At 39.6% G+C, this 22,663-nt stretch overlaps 1 protein-coding gene across 2 annotated transcripts; it reads left to right on the top strand.

The window, feature by feature from the left end:
- The first annotated feature begins 52 nt into the window (after positions 1–52).
- LOC110672345 (auxin transport protein BIG) lies at positions 53–22,595 on the top strand. Of its 2 annotated transcripts, none has more exons than XM_021835101.2 (14): positions 53–526; positions 636–742; positions 2,448–2,613; positions 2,727–8,812; positions 9,553–10,158; positions 10,294–10,474; positions 12,559–12,793; positions 12,872–17,410; positions 17,501–17,723; positions 18,092–18,496; positions 18,937–19,080; positions 19,642–20,667; positions 20,927–21,430; positions 21,542–22,595. In XM_021835101.2, exons 1-14 carry the CDS (start codon positions 241–243, stop codon positions 22,364–22,366), a joined length of 15,333 nt encoding a protein of 5,110 aa, XP_021690793.2. In that variant the 5' UTR covers positions 53–240; the 3' UTR covers positions 22,367–22,595. The 2 variants fall into 2 exon arrangements, with proteins under 2 accessions (XP_021690793.2, XP_021690792.2); XM_021835100.2 differs by having other exon boundaries at positions 2,724–8,812.
- Positions 22,596–22,663: the final 68 nt, after the last annotated feature.

The raw sequence follows: 22,663 nt of genomic DNA, 5'->3' as shown, positions 1-22,663 counted from the left end.
AAGATCCTCTTTGATGAATCACTTTCCACTTTCCCTTGCATGCAACGCAATCTCCTAAATCCACCGCCTCATTGATTTTCCTTTTCTCCCTCAGTCCCTCTCTCCCATAAACACTTTCCTCTCTCCTCTCCTTTTTCCTCTATCTTTCAAAACACAAAACGCAAACCCAAAACCCCTCCCTCTCACCTCCTCTCTTGAAAAATTTTCTGATGCATTGATCGCACATCATTTCCGTCTCTAATGGCAGACCACTTGACCAAACTCTACCAATCTCTCTTCGAAGAGAAGCTTCCTCCCGCCGATCTCTTTCACAGACTCCGCTCTGATAATTCCATCAAACAAGCTCTCCACCGCATCTATCTTATCTTGAAACGCGCCCTTTCCACGATCGAACCCGCCGATGCTGCTCTTGTTACTACTAACAACAAAGAAATTAAGTTAGGGTTCCAGTCATGGACCGATTTGCAGATTCAGTCACTCATCACCTTCGGTCTCGCCATCGTGTCTGCTTCTAGATCTCTGTCTGGTATTTTTTCGTATTTGATTTACCGCTGTTAGCATTTGCTTTTCTTGTTTAATCTTCAGCTGCTTATTATTTTCATTTAATTTGGGTTGGGGGTTGTGATTGTCAACAGTGGAGCAAGCGGAGCCGATCGTTATTGCGGTTGTGCAGCAGTTGCTTGAGTTTGCCGTTTGTTATTTGGAGAGGTCAGACTTCAGCAGCGATGATTCGAGTAAACAGGTTTGTTGTGGTTTCTTGTCAAGTTATGCTGATATGTAGTAAATCCAGGGCTATAATTTTCTTGAGGTTTCATTTGGTCCCTGTTTTGTATGCCTGATTGCCTTAGATTGCTCTAATATTTGGATTTAGGATAAAAAATAGTGTTATTTGTCTCTGTTTGGATAATCATTAACATTCTAGTCCTATACAATGAGGGTTGCTGCCTTAGACTACTAAATTTCAGTTTCTTACTCGATTGTTCATGATACTACTAGTGAAGTGGGTAGTTAATTTGTATGCAATGACGAGAACAAACTTGCTTGAGAAGTGTTGAGAATCAGCAGCTAATAGTTGTACTGCTGATTCAAGAAACTGCAGTTTGCCGGTTTTTTCATTTGTTGGTAGTTGTTGGAGGTTCTTTAAATAGCTGGACTAAATTATCTCCATTGAAAATTTCAATTACAAGCTTACTCTTTATTCTGAATAAACGTAATACATGATCAAAATATTATGCATACTACTTGAATTAACAATCGTATTATATATAGAAAACCAACTTGATTTTATTAACAACTCAATAACCAATGAATATATGTATATATATATATATATACAAAACTGAATTATTGACCAAATGACGACATCTATTAACTATCAGCTAGTAACCATCATTAACAACTATCAGCTATCAGTAAAAGCTAAATCAAATGAGTCCTAATTCTTTTTGCAATTTCCTTTTTCTTTCTCATGTGAAGCAAGAGGTGTTTATTTACCAATCATGTTTTCCTATTGTTAGTTTAGCCTCATATCAAAATAAAAATTAGTTGGAAAGCGCATTTTAGGAATCAATGAGCAAAAGTGAAGCAAATGGTACCTCGTTTTAGAAACTATCATAGCTGATAGTTGTTAATGATGGTTACTAGCTGCTAGTAATAATGGTTGAAAACTTGAAATGCTTTATATCTATGTTTTATTATTATATTTTGACATAGTTACATTAAACATTCTCTCCTGATAGAGAAAATGACAAAATTAATTGCATACTGGAAGCCTGCGCATAGAATGAGTATTATCTGATATTGAGTGCTCTGATGTTCTATGCCATAGCCTTGATCAATCTCAGTTAGCATAGTCATCCAGATTTCATGATTTTCATCTGGTAGAAGATGTATATTTCTATATGCCTATTAGTTAATTCATATATATTCAGAGTCTGTTGTGTGTAGATATTTCTTTCTAAATTTATTTAATGTAATGAACTGGTAATAATTTGAGCAACTGAGCATTTCAGTTTTGGTTGAATTATTTGATAAATCCCAATTGATGATTTTTTTTCCCTTTGGATTTAGATTTGTTTCCATGAATTTAGGATTTTGGTTCAATTTTTTCCCCTTCTCTTTGAGTTGATTGTTTCTTTTGACTGAAGGCAGGCAGTGTGGCAATACTGAAGGAGTGTGTTCACCAGCGATTACTATTTAATTTTGGTGATGGTTGTTTGTTGGTTTGGTATGCTTTAGTGTTAATGGTGATTGTCGATGAGTGTTGTCCAATTTAGACATTCTTAGTGTTCTCGCTTCTTAACTTTGTGTGCAAAGGCATCACCGGAAGAACTTGGCAGTTTCAAATTCCTTATGGAGTAAAATAATGTGGAACGGCATTTTTTTTGTATATTTCTTAGTTACTGTAATTTGTATTATTGACGTATGTTGGTGATGATTGTTCTTAGGGTAATGTGATACTCCTGATGGAATTGGCATTGGTTGATGGAATTGATAAAGCATCTGGCCCATCTCAGTCTTGCTCTGTAAATAGTCTTCTAGAACTGTTGCCAATGGATTCTGGTGATTGTTGCAGCACTGAGTTGGAGAGCCACATAAAATGTAGTCTTCAAGGTATTGTCTACTCTGTGAACTCTGCAGATTTTTGTCCAGAGGTTAAATCTTGTGCTGATGTTATGCTTTCTATTTTAACCTTTTTTTTTTTTTTTTTTTTTTTCCTGAAGAAGGTGTCAGTTGCTCAATGGGAGAGAAACCAGTGGATCAGCTATTGATGACTTTAGCATCTGAATGTGTTCAACCTGAGTGGCAGGCTCTTGGGTTCAGTGGTTCCAACCAAGATTCGAACAACTTGAGTTTTTTATCTCGGCATTGGGCTGTTGTCCATGTGGATTGTACTCGTCGTCTACTTTTGTGCTTTAAAGATCTTGTTGACTTGCTGTATATGCATGATGAGAAAATGGGAGGTCCAGATTTTTGCAGCAGATTGTCCTTTGGTTTGAGGGTTTTAAAGTTACTCAGGAATCTCATGAAGGACATTCCATATGTTGGATATGATTCTTCACTGTTGCAAGAAGTTGCTTTATGTGCAGATGTGTTACCTAGCTTGTTTAAAATCAGCTTTGAATTTTCAAATAACCAAGCTTTTGTTGAGGGTAGTGCAGACTGTCTCATATTGTTGCTGTTGGAGGAGTTTCTTCTTCTTGTCCAAGTTGTTTTCTGCAACAGCTGTGCGTTCCAGAATATACAAGTGTGTATAGTTGCTTCTGTATTAGACAACTTGGGTTCCTCTATATGGAGATACAACAAGTCTGCTGCTAATCCAAAGCCTCCTCTAGTATACTTCCCTCGATCTGTTCTTCACATCTTGAAACTCATTCAGGATCTCAGGAGGCAAACATTTCAGGCTCTTGATTTGAAGGGCTTCGATACAGTTCTTATTGGCAGCTCTACTGATATGCTAAATAATTATCCGTTATGCCATGCACATTCTGAGAAGGTTCCTTTGCTTAAAAAGTTTAAAATTGAGGACTTGTTGAAAATTATATTTTCCCCTTCGACCAAGTGGATGGACAATCTGATGCATCTTCTTTTTTTCCTTTACTGTGAAGGGGTAAAATTAAGGCCAAAAGTGGAGAGATCACATTCTAGCTCTTTGAGAACTAATTGCCCTTCAGAAGTGGAAAATGTGGTTTGTCATGACGATGAAGCCCTTTTTGGGAACCTGTTCTATGAGGGTGGTCGCTCAGTGGGATCTACTGATGGAAATGATCAGCCACCAGTAACTGTCAATCCATGCTCCACCAATTGCAATATGCCAATGCAAGCTGCCTCCGAATTATTGAGTTTTCTGAAGGAGTGTGTCTTTTCTCATGAGTGGTCTCCTTTTCTTTTTGAGGATGGCTGCAAAAGGCTAAGGGAGAACCACATTGATATATTGCTTTCTATACTCAACTCTCAGGTCGTTTGTTCGGAAGACAAGTCCTCTGATAGATGTGCGGCTTCACATGAAGAGAGAAAGATTGGGCATATCTATGAACTTTGCTTTGAGCTATTGCACAACCTTCTTACTTGCCGTGCATTGTCTGAAACTCTTGAAGAGTACCTTGTTGGGAAAATTCTGAATGTTGAAAATAATGCTTTTGTTTACAATGATCAGACTCTAACTTTGTTATCTCACATCCTTTGTTCTAGGGTGGGTTTGGCTGGTAGCCAGTTGAGAGTCAAATTGTATGAAAGATTTGTGGGTTTCATTGTTGATAAGGCAAAAACTGTTTGTACAAAGTGTCCTAGTAGCAAGGAATTTGTTGAGACTCTTCCATCAGCGTTTCACATCGAGATTCTTCTAATGGCATTTCACTTGTCATCAGAAGGAGAGAAGGCAACACTTGCAAACTTAATATTTTCTTCGCTCCGAACAGTTGATGCTCCATCTGCTGGCTTTTGTGCCACACAATTGTCATGCTGGGCTCTAATAGTGTCAAGGTTGATCCTACTGCTTCGTCATATGATGTTTTATGCACATACTTGTCCTGCATCACTGCTTTTAGATTTCCGGTCAAAATTGAGGGAAGCTCCAGTTTGTGGTTCACTTCCTCCTAATATCATGAATGATCAAGTGTCATCTTGGGCATCAATTGCAGTAAAAGTTGTATTGAGTGAATGGGTGGAAGTGGATCCTTCCATCAGTGCCTTGACTAATCAACTAATTGATATTTCAGCTGTTCCTCCTTCACTTTGTAGAGATGAATCAACCATTGAATCATTATGCCTGAGTTGGAATGATATATGTGCAACCTTCTCATGGATTCTGGGGTTCTGGAAAGGCAAAAATGCTGCAGCAGTAGAAGACCTTATAGTTGAAAGATATATGTTCTTGCTTTGTTTGGATATTCCAATAATGAGTTCTACACCAGACCATCAGGTTTCATTGTGGAGTGAGACACAGTCTATTGACATAACTAATATGATGTATTTCTTTCACTTCAGCCACTCGTTAATAGCCCACTGTGATATTGGCAAGAGCATGAAAATTCCAGATGTTGTACTTGGTGTGCTACAGCATTTGTGTGCATTGCACATGTCAGAGGATGTCAAGGAACTGGGCTGGGATTTCTTGAGGAATGGGTTTTGGTTGTCTCTGGTACTTTCCTTATTTACTGTTGGGATCAGCCAATACTGCATTAAGAATAGAGTCCCTGGAGTGAGTCCGTTCTGGATTGAGAATACGGCTAGGGACAATTTATGTGTCACTGTTGCAGAAGGCCTGACTTCCTGCTTAATTGAGGCTGGTCAAGTTCCATTGCTGTTGAGGATGTTATCATCTTTGCTGAACAGATACTTACAGGTATATCAAAAGGCTTTCCTTACTACCCTTGGTGATGGCCAGTGTAATGCCAATAGTTTTTCATCACAGTTACTTCTCAAACACACTGGTTTTGAAAAAAGCCTTCAGGATGAGTTCCTTAAGAAGAGTGGTGTCAGTTCATATCACCTAGAATCTTATTCTGATTTATTGTCAAAGTGGGATGCTATTGTGGACAAAAGGGCTCCTACAGTTCGATGTAAAGTGCTTTGGGAATGTATGTTGCATGGTTTTCCCTCTCATCTTCAAACTCCAAGTGCTATCCTTCTGTCTTGTATTCTTAGCATAAGAGGGATACTATCTGTTCTAGATAGATTGTTCAGACTAGATGATCTCAGAGAAAGTATTTGCAAGGAGAGGGTTGTACTTTGCCAGATTCTGAGTTCAGTAATGATAATTAAATTTGATAGAATCTTTGAAAGCATTCAAGGAAAATGTGAGGCTATTGTTAGAAACCTGAGTTCTGGGTTTTCACTGTCAGATTATTCTGATCTATTTCTAATGAAACACATGGAAGGGTTTCTAAGAGAAATCAATGCCAGTGGTGAGCATGATAGCAGTACACTTGAATGGGTAATCACTAAGATTATTGATACTGCTGATAGCCTCAGGAAAGACCCATTGAAAACTGCAATCTTCAAATTTTATCTTGGTGTAGAAGATGTGTCCAAACCAGACGAGTTCTATGAGTTGCTACGTGGTGATTTGTTAGTTCTATTGGACTCTCTGGATAATTGTTCATCAGAATCAGTAAATGGAAAGGTGCTTAATTTCTTTGTTGATCTCTTATTAGGTGACTTTTGTCCAAATCTCAAACAGAAGATACAAAAAAAATTTTTTGGGATGGATATACTTCGTCTGTCCAAATGGTTGGAGAAGCGGCTGTTAGGTTGTGTTGTGGAAGCTTCAGGTGGAGCTGGCTGTGTGAAGGGGAATTCTGTTTTTCTCAGAGAAACAACTACAAGTTTTATCTTGTCTCTTGTCTCCTCTGCTTCTGAAATGCACTTGACAGAACTAAACAATCATTTGTTTGAAGCTGTGCTTGCTTCACTTGACACTGCATTTTTGCTATTTGATGTTCATATTGCCAAATCGTATTTCCAATTTGTTGTTCAACTTTCTAGAGGAGAATATTTAATGAAATTGCTTTTGACAAGGACTGTAATGTTGATGGAGAAGCTGGCTGTGGATGATCGCCTACTTCCAGGGCTGAAATTTCTATTTGGCTTTTTTGGCAATGTCTTGAGTGATTCTGGGTCTTGTAAGAACGCCTTGGAGAAGACTTCAGGGAAATCTTTATCTGGCAGTAATCTTGGCAAAGGTGCTGTTGCTTTAAAGCCAATAGGATCAAGGAAGAATTCTGATTCTGTGGTTCTTTCTGCAAGTCAAGAAGGGGGGTCTGCAGCTGTTGAATGTGATGCAACATCTGTGGATGAAGATGAGGATGATGGAACATCTGATGGTGAGGTAGCTAGCATAGATAAGGATGAGGATGATGATGCTAACAGTGAAAGGACTCTTGCCTCAAAGGTTTGCACATTTACATCCAGTGGCAGCAATTTTATGGAACAACATTGGTACTTCTGTTATACTTGTGATCTGACCGTAACAAAAGGATGTTGCTCTGTGTGTGCAAAAGTCTGTCATCATGGTCATCGTGTTGTTTATTCTCGCTCAAGTCGATTCTTTTGCGACTGTGGAGCTGGTGGTGTTAGGGGTAGCAATTGCCAATGCTTGAAGCCTCGAAAATTCACTGGAAGCGACAGTGCACCCATGCGCAGTGCTAGCAATTTTCAATCGTTTTTGCCCTTCTCGGAGGATGCAGATCAGTTGCCAGAGAGTGATTCTGATCTGGATGAGGATCTCTCTTCAGATACAGATAACTTACTTAGGTTATCTATTCCAAGAGAGCTTCAAGTTGGGGTGACAGCATTGCTTGAAGAACTTGATGTTGAGGGTCGGATGCTTCGACTTTGCTCTTCACTGCTGCCTTCTATAACAAGCAAAAGAGGATCAAATCTTTCCAAAGATAAGAAAATAATTCTAGGCAAGGACAAAGTGCTTTCTTACGGTGTTGAGCTGTTGCAGTTGAAAAAAGCTTATAAAGGTGGGTCATTAGACCTGAAAATAAAGGCTGATTATCCAAATGCCAAGGAGCTCAGATCTCATTTGGCTAGTGGTTCTCTTGTGAAATCTTTGCTCAGTGTCAGTAACCGAGGTCGACTTGCTGTTGGAGAAGGTGACAAAGTTGCTATTTTCGATGTTGGGCAATTAATTTGTCAGGCCACCAATGCACCAGTAACGGCAGACAAGACCAATGTTAAACCTCTTTCAAGAAATGTTGTTCGCTTTGAAATTGTACATCTTACTTTCAATGCGGTAGTTGAGAATTATCTTGCTGTAGCAGGGTATGAAGATTGCCAGGTTCTTACTTTAAATCCTCGTGGTGAAGTGACTGATCGTCTTGCAATTGAGCTGGCTTTGCAAGGTGCATACATCAGACAGATTTGTTGGGTTCCAGGTTCCCAGGTGAAGTTAATGGTGGTGACTAACAGGTTTATCAAGATATATGATCTATCTCAGGACAACATTAGTCCTCTGCACTACATCACGTTACCTGATGATGTAATTGTTGACGCAACACTTCTTATGGCTTCTCAGGGGAGAATGTTTCTTATTGTTCTTTCTGAGCAAGGGAGCCTTTTCAGATTAGAATTGTTTGTGGAGGGTAATGTTGGGGCCACCCCATTGAAGGAAATTATTCCGATTCAGGACAGAGAAATTAATGCAAAGGGATCATCTTTGTACTTCTCTTCCACTTACAAATTACTGTTCATATCCTATCAAGATGGCACTACTTTGATGGGTCAACTAAGCCTAGATGCAACATCTCTAACTGAGATGTCTTTCGTATATGAGGATGAACAAGATGGCAAGATGCGATCAGCTGGTCTGCATCGATGGAGAGAATTGCTGGCGGGCAGTGGGTTATTTGTTTGTTTTTCCAGTGTGAAGTCAAATGCTGCACTTGCTGTATCCATGGGACCTCATGAATTACATGCACAGAGCATGCGGCATGCTGTAAGCTCAACCTCGCATTTAGTTGGGTTAATTGCTTACAAGCCTCTGTCCAAAGACAAGATCCACTGTCTCGTTTTACATGATGATGGAAGCCTTCAGATATACTTGCACATCCCTGCAGGATCTGATGATGGTGCAAGTTTGACTGCTGAGAAAGTAAAGAATTTGGGTTCTGGCATTCTCAATAATAAAGCTTATGCTGGGATAAAACCAGAATTCCCTGTGGATTTCTTCGAGAAAACAGTCTGCATCACAGCTGATGTAAAACTTGGTGGTGATGCCATTAGAAATAGTGACTCTGAAGCTGCAAAACACAGCTTGACGTCAGATGATGGCTTTTTGGAAAGCCCCAGCGCTGCGGGCTTTAAGGTATCACTTCTTTAGTTCTTCTAGTTGGTGTTATATCTTAGGTGTCATATTTATGGCCTTTTGTTTTCCTCTTCACTGAGGTCTTGTTCTTATTTTATTTTATTATTTAAAATAATCTTTTCCATTCATACCATATAGCTCTGTTAAAAGATTTAATGATCTTCCTGTGCATGTGGAGAATGTTATGTCACCATTATGCTGATGACCAGTTAAGCACTATGGTCTAGGTGATTGTATTAGGTAATGGATGTCCATGGGAAATTGGTTTTGTATCTAAAAGCCCTTTTAGCATTTGAGGGTAAGATTACCATGAATTGAACTTTTATTTTATTTTTAGGATAGGACAGTTGTAAGCAAGGGATGTCCATGGGAAATTGGTTTTGCATCTAAAAGCCCTTTAAGCATTTGAGGGTGGGATTACCATGAATTGAACTTTTATTTTATTTTTAGGATAGGACATTTGAAATTAAGGGTCTGTCTTTGGTGGTGAGCACTAGATACAAGGTTAGTTTTGTTTCAATGCTCTCAGGAATGCATTTTTATTTTCTGGATGCTCTGGTTTTAATCATTCTTGTTAATGCAGAACATGGCTGGGAGTTTATTGATAATTTGGCATGACATTGCTAATCTGGGCATGACAAAATCTATAACCGTCTTTGCTTATTATCACATCTTATTTTAGAAGTTGTTTATCACAGTTTTTGTTATAATTACTTTTCTTTGTTGTAATTTCCGCCCAGATATCTGTCTCCAATTCAAATCCTAATATTGTCATGGTCGGTTTTCGTGTGCACGTGGGTAACACTTCAGCAAACCACATTCCTTCTGATATTACCATTTTTCAGAGGGTAATTAAGTTAGATGAAGGCATGCGGTCCTGGTATGATATTCCATTTACTGTAGCTGAATCGCTCCTTGCGGATGAAGAATTTGTGATTTCTGTTGGGCCTACCTTCAATGGCACTACATTTCCCAGAATTGACTCTCTTGAAGTATATGGTCGAGCTAAAGATGAATTTGGGTGGAAGGAGAAGATGGATGCTGTATTGGATATAGAAGCTCGTGTACTTGGTTCCAATTCTTTGCTTGGAGGATCTGGGAAAAAGTGCCAGTCAGTGCAGTCTGCTCCTATTCAGGAGCAGGTTGTAGCAGATGGTCTCAAGCTTCTATCCAGGTTATATTCATTGTGTAGATCCCAAGATGATGATGTAAAAATGGAGCCGAGTGAACTCAAGTGCAAGCCACTGTTAGAAACAATATTTGAAAGTGACAGAGAGCCCTTGTTACAGGCTGCTGCTTGCCGTGTTTTGCAGTCTGTTTTCCCTAAGAAAGAGAGATATTGCCAGGTAATTTCTACAAAATAATTGAATATAACAGAACAGTGTTTTACATTCCACAGTGCATGTATGTGCCCTGTTGCAAATGCTTGTGTTTGTAGATGTGTATTTCTTTCAGTTAATAATTGGAACATTTTTTATTAGGTTAAAGATGCTATGCGCCTTCATGGGGTGGTTAAATCAACCTCAATGCTATCGTCAAGGCTAGGAGCTGGTGAAACTACAGGAGGGTGGATGGTTGAAGAATTTACTGCTCAGATGCGTGCTGTATCTAAGATTGCATTGCACCGTCGTTCTAATTTAGCCCTTTTTCTTGAGATGAACGGTATTCTTGCAGACATCTATTTCATGCACATCCTATATCATTCACACATTTTTGTATTCAAACACTTGTGCACACATGCTAAGTGTATTTGTAAACTAAATTCACACCTAATACTTATCCTACGTCCCAAACCAACATGATATGTTTGATTAAAATATGATGAACTAATATCTCAAACTCAGCAGAGAGATTATGTGGGGCCACAGGATCTTTGATTTTAAAGTTTCTGAATTATCATAACACGAAAGATTGGACTTTTGCTGATACACCATTCCACTTCCTTCTCCAGGAACTTCCACTCATTACCCATGGCCAACAGTCATGTTAACAAACCAGCTACCATTAACAGCTTAGAATCATATGAACCTCAAAAATCTTTTTGTACAAGGATTTCAAACATTCTAAATCTAATTTTGCCTTTGTTTTCATTAAAAATGGGTTCTTGAGTTATGCCATGTGCATCATCCTAATCATAGTTATTAAAAGCGAGGCTCAGGCTCCAGACTCACCAGGCTCCAATCCTAGCGCCTCTACAGAAGAAAGGCGGGCAACATTCACCAGGCCCTAGCCTTATGCACTTAGGCGTGCGCCTTGTTCCAGGCACAAGGCTAAAAAGGCGCTCCTTTTTTATTTCTACATTCAGCGAGTACTTTCATTGACAAAAAGCACTACCACCCAACTCGAAATTTGTCGATCTAGAAGTTTTCAAAATTAGTATCGTTGGTGATAAGTAGTCACCAAAATCTCATCAAATCAAACTAATTACTCAGGATTACAAACCTCTCATATTTTCATTTTCAACACTACCACTTATTATCTTTTTTTTTAAAAAAAAGTTAATACTCCTTTAGTTTTTAAAGGTGAGAGAAATGATAAAGATATTGATTTTGAAGATGAATATTAAGAGGATGAAAGTGTAGAAAAAGATGCAGGAAATATAGTTATTTTATAATTTCTTAACTTTAGTTATGAAATATTAAAAGACTATTAAAGTTTTAATAATTTAGTACTTGAATCCTTATTTGTTATTATTATTTATAGTTTTATGTTATTTGAAGTTTGATGGAATATTCATATTTATTTCACTTTTATTTTTATTTTTTTTGCGCCTCATTTCGCTCAAGCTTGCGTCTTGCGCCTTGCGCCTCATTTCGCTCAAGCTTGCGTCTTGCGCCTTGCGCCTAGGCTCTAGGACCCATTGGCGCCTTAGTGCGCCTTGAGCCTTTAATAACTATGATCCTAATAAATGGGATGTGCTTGTACTGTGTCAAAATGGTATTACTGGTAATAGCAATGTAGAATCTAGCAAAAATGCATCTTGTTTATTTCCATGCCAGGAAAATGACTATTGTTCTTGAGACAAAGATAGGATTAAAGCCGGATGGTTGAAGTTGAGACTTGCCACGGGAGTTTTATGTAATCGTAAGATTCCCAATAAATTAAAAGGAAAATTTTACCGTACAGCCATACGACCGGCTATGTTATATGGTAGTGAGTGTTGGGCACTGAAAGAGTCGTATGCATCTAAGTTAAGAGTTGCAGAGATGAGAATGTTAAGGTGGATGAATGGCCATATTAGACTAGATAAAGTCCGTAATGAAATTAGAGAAAAGGTAGGAGTGGTGCCAATTGAAGATAAGTTGAGAGAAGGGAGATTAAGGTGGTTTGGTCATGTGAAGCGTAGACATACGGAGGCTCCAGTTAGACAAGTAGAGCACATTAGGTTAGAGGATAGAAAGAAAAAAAGGGGTAGACCTAAATTGACTTGGAGGAGAGTAGTGCAACATGACTTAGAAGTATTACACATTTCTGAGGATTTAACCCAAAATCGTTCAGAGTGGAAAAAGCGGATCCATATAGCCTACCCCAAATTTTTGGGATAAAGGCTTAGTTGAGTTGAGTTTGAGTTGGGCAGAAGGGTTGTCCGGTGACCACTTTATTCACTTGTGATGGAATGAATTTGATTTTTGCATTAATTTTTTTTAGCCATGTCACAGTATGTGCACACAAGTGCCTAACTATATTATTCTTTTTTCTGTTTTTAAGTTATTGAAAATCGTTTTTCCTTCTCATTTTTGATGTAGGTTCTGAAGTGGTGGATGGACTCATGCAAGTTCTATGGAGAATTTTGGAGTTTGAGCAACCGGACACTCAAACTATGAACAACATTGTTATATCTTCTGTGGAGCTTATTTATTGTTATGCTGAATGTCTGGCTTTACATGGAAAAGACACAGTGGGACGCACTGTTGCTCCTGCTGTTGTATTGTTAAAGAAACTTCTGTTCTCTTCCAATGAGGCTGTTCAAACTTCCAGCAGGTAGTATTTACCCTTGTGTGCATGTTTCTGTGTTTGCGATTTTATCTCAGCTCATTAGTACCTCCATCTCTCTTTCAGCCTTGCTATATCATCAAGATTACTCCAGGTTCCATTCCCGAAGCAAACAATGTTAGCAACAGATGATGCTGTGGATAGTGCTGTTTCAGCTTCTGGTTCTGCCGAGGCAACTAGTGGAAACACACAAGTCATGATTGAAGAAGATTCTATTACATCATCTGTTCAATATTGTTGTGATGGATGCTCCACCGTTCCTATACTCAGGCGAAGATGGCATTGTACCGTCTGTCCTGATTTTGACTTATGTGAGGCTTGTTATCAAGAATTAGACGCAGATCGGCTGCCAGCACCCCATTCTAGGGATCATCCTATGACAGCTATTCCAATTGAAGTGGAATCATTAGGAGGAGAAGGCAATGAAATTCATTTCTCCACTGATGATGCAAATGATTCAAACTTGATGCCAATCACTGCAGATGTGAGTGTGCAGAACTCTGCTCCTTCCATTCATGTCTTGGAATCTGGAGAGTACTCTGCCTCGGTGGCTGATACAGTCTCTATTTCTGCTTCAAAACGAGCTGTGAATTCCTTGCTTCTCTCTGAACTTCTTGAACAGTTGAAGGGATGGATGCAGACCACCACTGGTGTTCGTGCTATCCCTATCATGCAGTTGTTCTATAGATTATCATCTGCTGTGGGTGGACCTTTCATAGATAGCTTTAAGCCTGAGGCCTTGGATTTAGAGAAATTGATTCAGTGGTTTTTGGTTGAAATTGATCTCAATAAACCTTTTGTTGCCAAAACCCGTTCTTCTTTTGGGGAAGTTGCAATCCTTGTTTTCATGTTCTTCACTTTGATGCTCCGAAATTGGCACCAGCCTGGTAGTGATGGTTCTATTCCAAAATCAAGTGGACCTGCAGACTCGCATGATAAGAATGTTATCCAGGTTAGCTCAGTTGCCTCTCAGTCTTCCTTGGATGGTCAAGAGAAAAATGACTTTACATCACAGCTGCTTCGTGCTTGCAACACTCTCAGGAATCAAGCATTTGTTAATTATCTGATGGATATTCTGCGGCAGCTAGTGGATGTTTTTAAGTCCCCTAATGCTAATTTTGAAGCCACACATGGTATGCATGCTGGTTCTGGATGTGGGGCTCTATTAACAGTTAGGAGAGATTTACCAGCTGGTAATTTCTCTCCATTTTTTTCAGATTCATATGCAAAAGCCCATCGAGTTGATATTTTTATGGACTACCATAGGCTATTATTGGAGAATGCTTTCCGACTGGCATACACTTTGGTTAGACCAGAAAAGCAAGACAAGACTGGGGAGAAGGAGAAGTTGTACAAGATTTCTTCAGGGAAAGATTTGAAATTAGATGGATATCAGGATGACCTTTGTAGTTACATAAATAATCCTCATACTACATTTGTAAGAAGATATGCAAGGAGGTTGTTTCTGCATCTTTGTGGAAGTAAAACTCACTATTATAGTGTTAGAGACTCTTGGCAATTCTCCACTGAGATGAAGAAACTTTACAAACACACAAATAAATCTGGTGGCCTTCAAAATCCTGTGCCATATGAGAGAAGTGTGAAGATAGTGAAGTGCTTATCGACAATGGCTGAGGTGGCTGCTGCACGGCCTCGAAATTGGCAGAAATATTGTTCTAGGCATGGAGATGTTTTCTCCTTCTTGATGAATGCAGTGTTTTACTTTGGTGAAGAGTCCGTTATTCAGACTCTCAAACTTTTAAATTTGGCCTTCTATTCAGGAAAGGATATGACCCAATCCTTGCAGAAACTTGAAGTGGGGGAGTCAGGGACAAGTTCAAACAAATCAGGGGCACAGTCATTAGATTCAAAGAAGAAGAAGAAAGGCGAAGTGGGAACTGAATCTGGGTTGGAGAAATCTTATATGGACATGGAGTCTGCTGTTGATATCTTTACTGACAAGGGCGGTGATGTTTTGAGGCAATTTGTTGACTGCTTTTTACTGGAATGGAATTCAAGCTCTGTGCGCACAGAAGCTAAATTTGTTCTTTATGGTGCATGGCATCATGGGAAACATTCATTCAAGGAAACAATGTTAATGACTTGCTTGCAGAAAGTGAAAAACCTGCCAATGTATGGTCAGAACATTGTTGAGTTCACTGACTTGGTCACTTGGTTACTGGGGAAAGTCCCTGATTCTAGTTCAAAGCAGCAGACCACTGAACTTGTGGATCGTTGCTTGACCCCTGATGTAATTAGGTGCATCTTTGAGACACTTCATTCACAAAATGAGCTTATTGCTAATCATCCAAATTCTCGCATATATAATACTTTGAGTGGTATTGTGGAATTTGATGGTTACTATCTGGAGAGTGAACCTTGTGTTGCCTGCAGCTCTCCTGAGGTACCTTATAGCAAGATGAAGCTAGAAAGCTTGAAGTCTGAGACTAAGTTCACTGACAATCGCATCATAGTGAAGTGTACTGGAAGTTACACCATCCAAACCGTGACAATGAATGTTCATGATGCACGCAAGTCCAAATCTGTGAAAGTCTTGAATCTGTATTACAACAATCGGCCTGTGGCTGACTTGTCAGAGTTGAAAAACAATTGGTCCTTGTGGAAGCGTGCTAAGAGTTGTCATCTTGCTTTCAACCAGACTGAGCTAAAAGTGGAGTTTCCTATTCCAATCACTGCTTGTAACTTCATGATTGAACTAGATTCTTTCTATGAAAATCTTCAGGCTCTATCGCTTGAACCATTGCAATGCCCGCGTTGCAGTCGACCTGTCACTGATAGGCATGGAATTTGCAGCAATTGCCATGAGAATGCATATCAGTGCAGGCAATGCCGCAACATAAATTATGAGAATTTAGATTCTTTCCTGTGCAATGAGTGTGGGTTCAGCAAATATGGCCGTTTCGAGTTTAACTTCATGGCTAAGCCTAGTTTTACATTTGACAACATGGAGAATGATGATGATATGAAGAGGGGATTGGCTGCCATTGAATCAGAATCAGAAAATGCTCATAGGAGATACCAGCAACTTTTGGGCTTTAAAAAGCCCCTTCTTAAGATTGTGTTGAGCATTGGTGAGAATGAAATGGATTCACAGCAGAAGGACTCCATCCAGCAAATGATGGTCTCTCTGCCTGGACCTTCATGTAAGATAAACAGAAAGATTGCTCTTCTTGGTGTCTTGTATGGTGAAAAGTGCAAAGCTGCTTTTGATTCTGTCAGCAAAAGTGTTCAGACATTGCAGGGCCTTCGTCGGGTTTTGATGAGTTACTTGCACCAGAAACATTCAGATGATGCAATTGCAGCATCCAGATTTGTGTTTTCCAGGTCTCCAAATAATTGCTATGGCTGTGCAACTACATTTGTAACACAGTGTTTGGAGATGTTGCAGGTTCTTTCAAAGCATCCTAATTCAAAGAAACAACTTGTTGCAGCTGGCATCTTATCTGAGTTGTTTGAAAATAATATTCATCAAGGTCCTAAAACAACTCGTGTCCAATCAAGGGCAGTACTTTGTGCTTTCTCTGAAGGTGATATAACTGCAATAACTGAGTTGAACAGTTTAATACAGAAGAAAGTCATGTACTGTCTTGAACATCATCGCTCGATGGACATTGCCCTTGCCACTCGTGAGGAGCTTTTACTGCTTTCAGAAGTGTGTTCCTTGGCTGATGAGTTCTGGGAATCAAGATTGCGTGTTGTTTTCCAGCTGTTATTTTCATCCATCAAATTGGGTGCAAAACATCCTGCAATAGCTGAGCATATAATTCTTCCTTGTCTGAGAATCATATCTCAGGCATGCACTCCTCCAAAACCAGATACAGTAGACAAAGAGCAGGGTATTGGAAAATCTGCTTCTGCGGGACAGCTAAAGGATGAAAACAACTCGAATACATCTGGATCTTTTGGTGGAGTTGTCGGTGGAATTAAGTTAACACCAGAACCTTTGGAAAAAAATTGGGATGCTTCTCACAGGACTCAGGATATTCAATTGCTGAGTTATTCTGAGTGGGAGAAGGGAGCATCATACATTGATTTTGTAAGAAGGCAGTACAAAGTGTCTCAAGCAATCAAAGGGGCTGGCCAGAGATCTCGGCCCCAGAGACATGAATACCTGGCTCTCAAATATGCTCTCAGGTGGAGAAGGCGTGCTTGTAAGACATCTAAGGGTGATTTATCCACATTTGAGCTTGGGTCTTGGGTGACAGAACTTGTTTTGAGTGCTTGCTCCCAATCTATTAGGTCAGAGATGTGCATGCTGATTAGTTTACTTTGTGCCCAGAGTTTATCAAGACGGTTTCGGTTGTTAAACTTACTTATGGCTTTGCTACCTGCAACCCTGGCTGCTGGTGAAAGTGCAGCTGAATACTTTGAATTGCTGTTCAAGATGATTGATTCAGAAGATGCTCGTCTCTTCTTGACTGTGCGGGGATGTCTAACTACAATATGTAAACTCATTACTCAAGAAGTTGGTAGTGTTGAATCTTTTGAAAGGAGTCTACATATTGATATTTCACAAGGATTCATTCTTCACAAGCTTATTGAACTCCTTGGCAAATTTTTAGAGGTTCCCAATGTTAGATCCAGGTATCAATGATAGCTTATCATTTCTGTTTGGTAATTTAATTCCTTGCTTATTTCCTTAAATCTTTTCAATTATTTTGATCTTGATGCCAGATTTATGCGAGACAATTTGCTGTCTGATATCCTTGAGGCTCTTATTGTCATTCGTGGCTTAGTAGTACAGAAGACAAAGTTGATCAGTGATTGCAATCGCCTTCTAAATGATCTTTTAGACAGTCTTCTGCTTGAAAGTAGTGAAAATAAACGACAGTTTATCCGAGCTTGTATTTGTGGGCTACAAATCCATGGAGAGGAGAGAAAAGGACGAACTTGTTTGGTATGGATTTATTGCTCTAATCATTGCATGTGGTTATAAATTTTCCTTTGTTTTCTGGCCATCAATTGTACTTGGAAGAATGCTCTGGTTATTCTTCCTTAGGGCCCCTTTTGGAAGTTTGTGAATAGGTCAAGCAGCTCCAAATGACTGCATTTCATTATTGGAAAAGTAATTCTATATTTGTTTCAAAAAAATTGGCCTCCGAACACCTCTTGACTGCTGAGCTGTTAATGTCCCTTTGTTTTTAGGGGAAATAGATAGTTCCAACACAAGGACTCCCCCATTCTTTTTCTTTTTAAGACACAGATCAATGATCTCTACTGATTTTCCAAACTCTAATTTGCAATTTAATTTCCCTGTTTGTACAGTTTATTCTGGAGCAGCTTTGCAATTTGATCTGCCCATCAAAACCAGAGTCCGTATATTTGTTGGTTCTAAATAAGGCACACACACAGGAAGAATTTATCAGAGGATCAATGACGAAAAATCCATATTCCAGTGCTGAGATTGGTCCTCTGATGCGTGATGTGAAAAACAAAATTTGCCATCAATTGGAACTGGTAGGCCTTCTTGAAGATGACTATGGCATGGAGTTGTTGGTAGCTGGGAATATTATCTCTCTTGATTTGAGCATTGCTCAAGTTTATGAGCAAGTCTGGAAGAAGTCAAATGGTCAAGCTTCAAATGCAATGGCCAATTCTACCTTGTTATCCTCAAGTGGCATGACATCAGCCAGAGATTGCCCACCTATGACAGTGACTTACAGGCTTCAGGTTGGTTAATACCATTTCCAATTGATGACTGTTTACATCTGAGTTTATTGGTAGATAAAGAGAAGAGAGTTGTTCAAAATAAATCGAAAAAATTTTATCAAATATTGCATTATTGTGGTTTTATCATGGAATTTCTATCTTGATATTTGGCCCAATGTGCATTTTCTTTCATAGATAGCAATGTGGTTGATGTTTCCATCATTGGTTTTGGTGGTGTGATGTTGGGAAATTATTTAAATGCTGATGGATTTTTCTTTGATTCTATTGAATACTCTAGTTCTTTCTTTAACTGTTCCTCTTCATATTTTGCCTGTTTATTTATGCTTTCCTTGCTAAAAGTTTTTAATTATTTCCCCCTTTTTCTGAAAGTTAAGCAAATTGTGATTTATGTTGTCTAACAAGATGAATTATTGTTATTATTTTCTTTTGGGATAACTCAGGGATTAGATGGTGAAGCTACTGAGCCCATGATTAAAGAACTAGAGGAAGATAGGGAGGAATCTCAAGATCCAGAGGTTGAGTTTGAAATAGCTGGAGCAGTTCGAGAATATGGTGGGCTTGAAATTCTGTTAGGCATGATTCAGGTGAGCCTACCTGAGACTGTAGAAATTCCTTTCTGTTTTACTTGGAATTGTTTCCTCGCTTTTATACTTCTGCTTTTTTGAATGGTTCAAAATTTATGTTTGAGATTGACTTAATGTCAAGAAAGGATCTTTTTATTGATTTTTTTTTTTCTCTTAGTAAATTTAGGAAATACAATTTTTCTTTTTCCCAAGTGCTTCAGTTATTTTGATGTGTTCATTTTTGGATTGTTGTTTGGTCCACTTATTCTAAGCGATTTTATCCTAAAAAGACAATCTTAATACATTTCCTTCTGACTGCTGGCAGACAGATGGTATTTTCCTTTTTCTTCTCAATTTAATCTACGTTATTTAACTGAACCCCCATCCTTCCTGAACCCCCATCCTTCCAAACCCCCCCCCCCCCCACCACACCCCCCCCCCCAACCCCCCCCCCACCCCCCCCCCCCCCCCCCCCCCCCCCTTTTTTTCTTTTCTCTCCGTCCCCCTCTTTTTTCTCAAGTTCTGTGAAAGAATCCTATTTTCACAATTTTTAAGACATTTAACGGTGATTTAAATGTACAGCGCTTAAGAGATGATTTCAAGTCCAACCAGGAACAGTTGGTTGCAGTTCTTAATCTCCTTATGCATTGCTGCAAGATAAGAGAGAATAGACGGGCCCTGTTAAGGCTCGGAGCTTTAGGTCTTCTTCTTGAAACAGCAAGGCGTGCCTTCTCTGTGGATGCCATGGAGCCAGCAGAAGGTATTCTTTTGATTGTTGAGAGCCTAACATTAGAGGCAAATGAGAGCCATAATATTAGCATCACACAGAGTGCTCTTACTGTCACTAGTGAGGAAACTGGTACAGGAGAACAGGCCAAAAAAATAGTACTTATGTTCTTGGAAAGATTGTGCCACCCTTCAGGCCTTAAAAAGTCTAACAAACAGCAGAGGAACACTGAGATGGTTGCTAGAATCTTGCCTTATCTGACTTATGGTGAACCTGATGCAATGGAAGCACTTATTCAGCACTTCAACCCATACCTGCAAGATTGGATGGACTTTGACCAGTTGCAGAAACATCATGAAGACAACCCAAAAGATGAGAACATTGCTCAAAAAGCAGCTGAGCAGAGGTTTACTGTGGAAAATTTTGTTAGAGTATCTGAATCACTCAAGACAAGTTCCTGTGGGGAACGGTTGAAGGACATCATCTTAGAGAAAGGTATCACAGATGTTGCTATCAAACATCTAAGTGAGAGTTTTGCCGTCGCAGGGCAGGCTGGGTTTAAATCTAGAGCAGAATGGTTGTCAGGTTTGAAATTGCCGTCTGTCCCACATATATTGTCTATGCTTAGGGGATTGTCAATGGGGCACTTGGCCACTCAGAGATGTATTGATGAGGGAGGGATCTTAGCACTGCTCCATGCTTTGGAAGGAGTTGCTGGAGAAAATGAGATTGGTGCTAGAGCTGAAAACTTGTTAGATACACTATCTAACAAGGAAGGAAAAGGAGATGGGTTTTTGGAAGAGAAAGTGCGCAAGTTGCGCCATGCCACTAGGGATGAAATGCGGCGTCGGGCTTTGAGGAGGAGAGAGGAGTTACTTAAGGTATTTTCTATTTTACTTGATATATATATATATATTACTGTGTAGTTATATTACTGTGTAGTTCAGTTAAATAACACTTTGCTGTTATCTCTCTATCACTTGATCAATTTACAGTAGAGTACAATCAGATTATGTACGCATGCATTGTCTTATTGCTTCATCTTTATCTTATGTAAATCATTGCAGCAAAGAAAATCAATCAAATAAAATTAGAAGTGATTTTATTGATTTTTTTATGTTTTCCTGTTAACCATAACAGGGTCTTGGAATGCGACAAGAACTGGCTTCAGATGGTGGTGAGAGAATTGTTGTTGCTCAGCCAATCCTGGAAGGTTTGGAAGATGTAGAGGAGGAGGAAGATGGGTTGGCATGCATGGTATGCAGAGAGGGATATAGCCTGAGACCTACCGACTTACTGGGAGTTTACTCATACAGCAAGCGTGTGAATCTAGGTGTTGGCACTTCAGGGAGTGCTCGTGGGGAGTGTGTTTACACCACTGTCAGTTATTTCAATATTATTCATTTCCAATGTCATCAGGAAGCCAAAAGAGCAGATGCTGCTCTGAGGAACCCTAAGAAAGAGTGGGAGGGTGCTACACTCAGAAACAATGAATCTCTATGCAATTCCTTATTCCCTGTTAGAGGACCATCTGTTCCACTAGCACAGTATATCCGCTATGTAGACCAATACTGGGATAACCTCAGTGGCCTAGGACGTGCTGATGGGAGCCGGCTCCGGCTGTTGACTTATGACATTGTTTTGGTAAGGAACGGTCTCTAATTGGTGTTAACCTTCTTCATTTTCATTTTATATTTTATGCATTCATAGATAATTATTTCTCTCTCTAATAATCTGTCACCTGTTTTGCTGTAGATGCTAGCTCGATTTGCAACGGGGGCATCATTTAGTGCAGAAAGTAGAGGTGGTGGAAGCGAAAGCAACTCTCGTTTCCTACCTTTTATGATCCAAATGGCTCGTCACCTGCTTGAACAAGGAAGCCCATCCCAGCGCCACAGCATGGCCAAGGCTGTGTCATCATATATGTCCTCATCCTCGTTGGATTCCAGACCTACTCCAGCGACACATCCTGCTCCAGGAACTGAAGAAACTGTCCAATTTATGATGGTGAATTCACTTCTGTCCGACTCTTACGAGTCATGGTTGCAACACCGCCGTTCTTTCCTGCAACGGGGAATATACCATGCATACATGCAGCACACTCATGGCCGATCAACATCTAAGACATCATCTACTTCGACTGGCATGGTCAGGATAGAGTCAGGAGTTACCAGCAGAAGCCCCACAACAGAAACGGGGGATGGTGATGAGCTACTGTCTATTGTTCGACCTATGCTTGTCTACACAGGCTTGATTGAGCAGTTGCAGCGCTTCTTCAAGGTCAAAAAATCATCAAACATGCCAGCTATAAGAGCAGAAGGAACTTCTACGGCATCAGAAGGGGAAGATGAGAGTGGAAGTTTGGAAGTTTGGGAGGTGGTAATGAAGGAACGGCTGTTAAATGTGAGAGAAATGGTGGGGTTCTCCCAGGAATTGCTGTCTTGGCTTGATGAGATGAATTCTGCTGCCGATTTGCAGGAGGCTTTTGATATTATCGGTGTTCTTGCTGATGTCTTATCTAGTGGAATTTCACGGTGTGAGGACTTTGTGCATGCAGCAATAAATGCAGGGAAAAGCTAAGGCATCTAACCAAGTCAGGAGCACGGTATGTGTTCTGGTACATCATCCTGTTGGCTGGTCTCAGCAATCATGTTACCAGATATGCTTTCTTTGTCTGAAAGTAATAATGGTTGTGTTGTGTTATATTCCCATGAACATGGGGGTTTCCATCTCCCTATATATGATAATGTACGATCAAATATATGTTGGAAAACATTTTGCTCCTGGGTTATGAAATCACTTTCCTTCAGAGGACACTCTTCTTTCTGTTATAATTTTATTGCACGGGCATCCGACTGATTAATCCATGCCTATTTG

Source organism: Hevea brasiliensis, chromosome 16 (genome assembly GCF_030052815.1).
Source record: "Hevea brasiliensis isolate MT/VB/25A 57/8 chromosome 16, ASM3005281v1, whole genome shotgun sequence".
Taxonomy (NCBI): domain Eukaryota; kingdom Viridiplantae; phylum Streptophyta; class Magnoliopsida; order Malpighiales; family Euphorbiaceae; genus Hevea; species Hevea brasiliensis.
The sequence above is the reverse complement of the archived record's forward strand: the minus strand, read 5'-3'. Positions and strand labels throughout refer to the sequence as shown.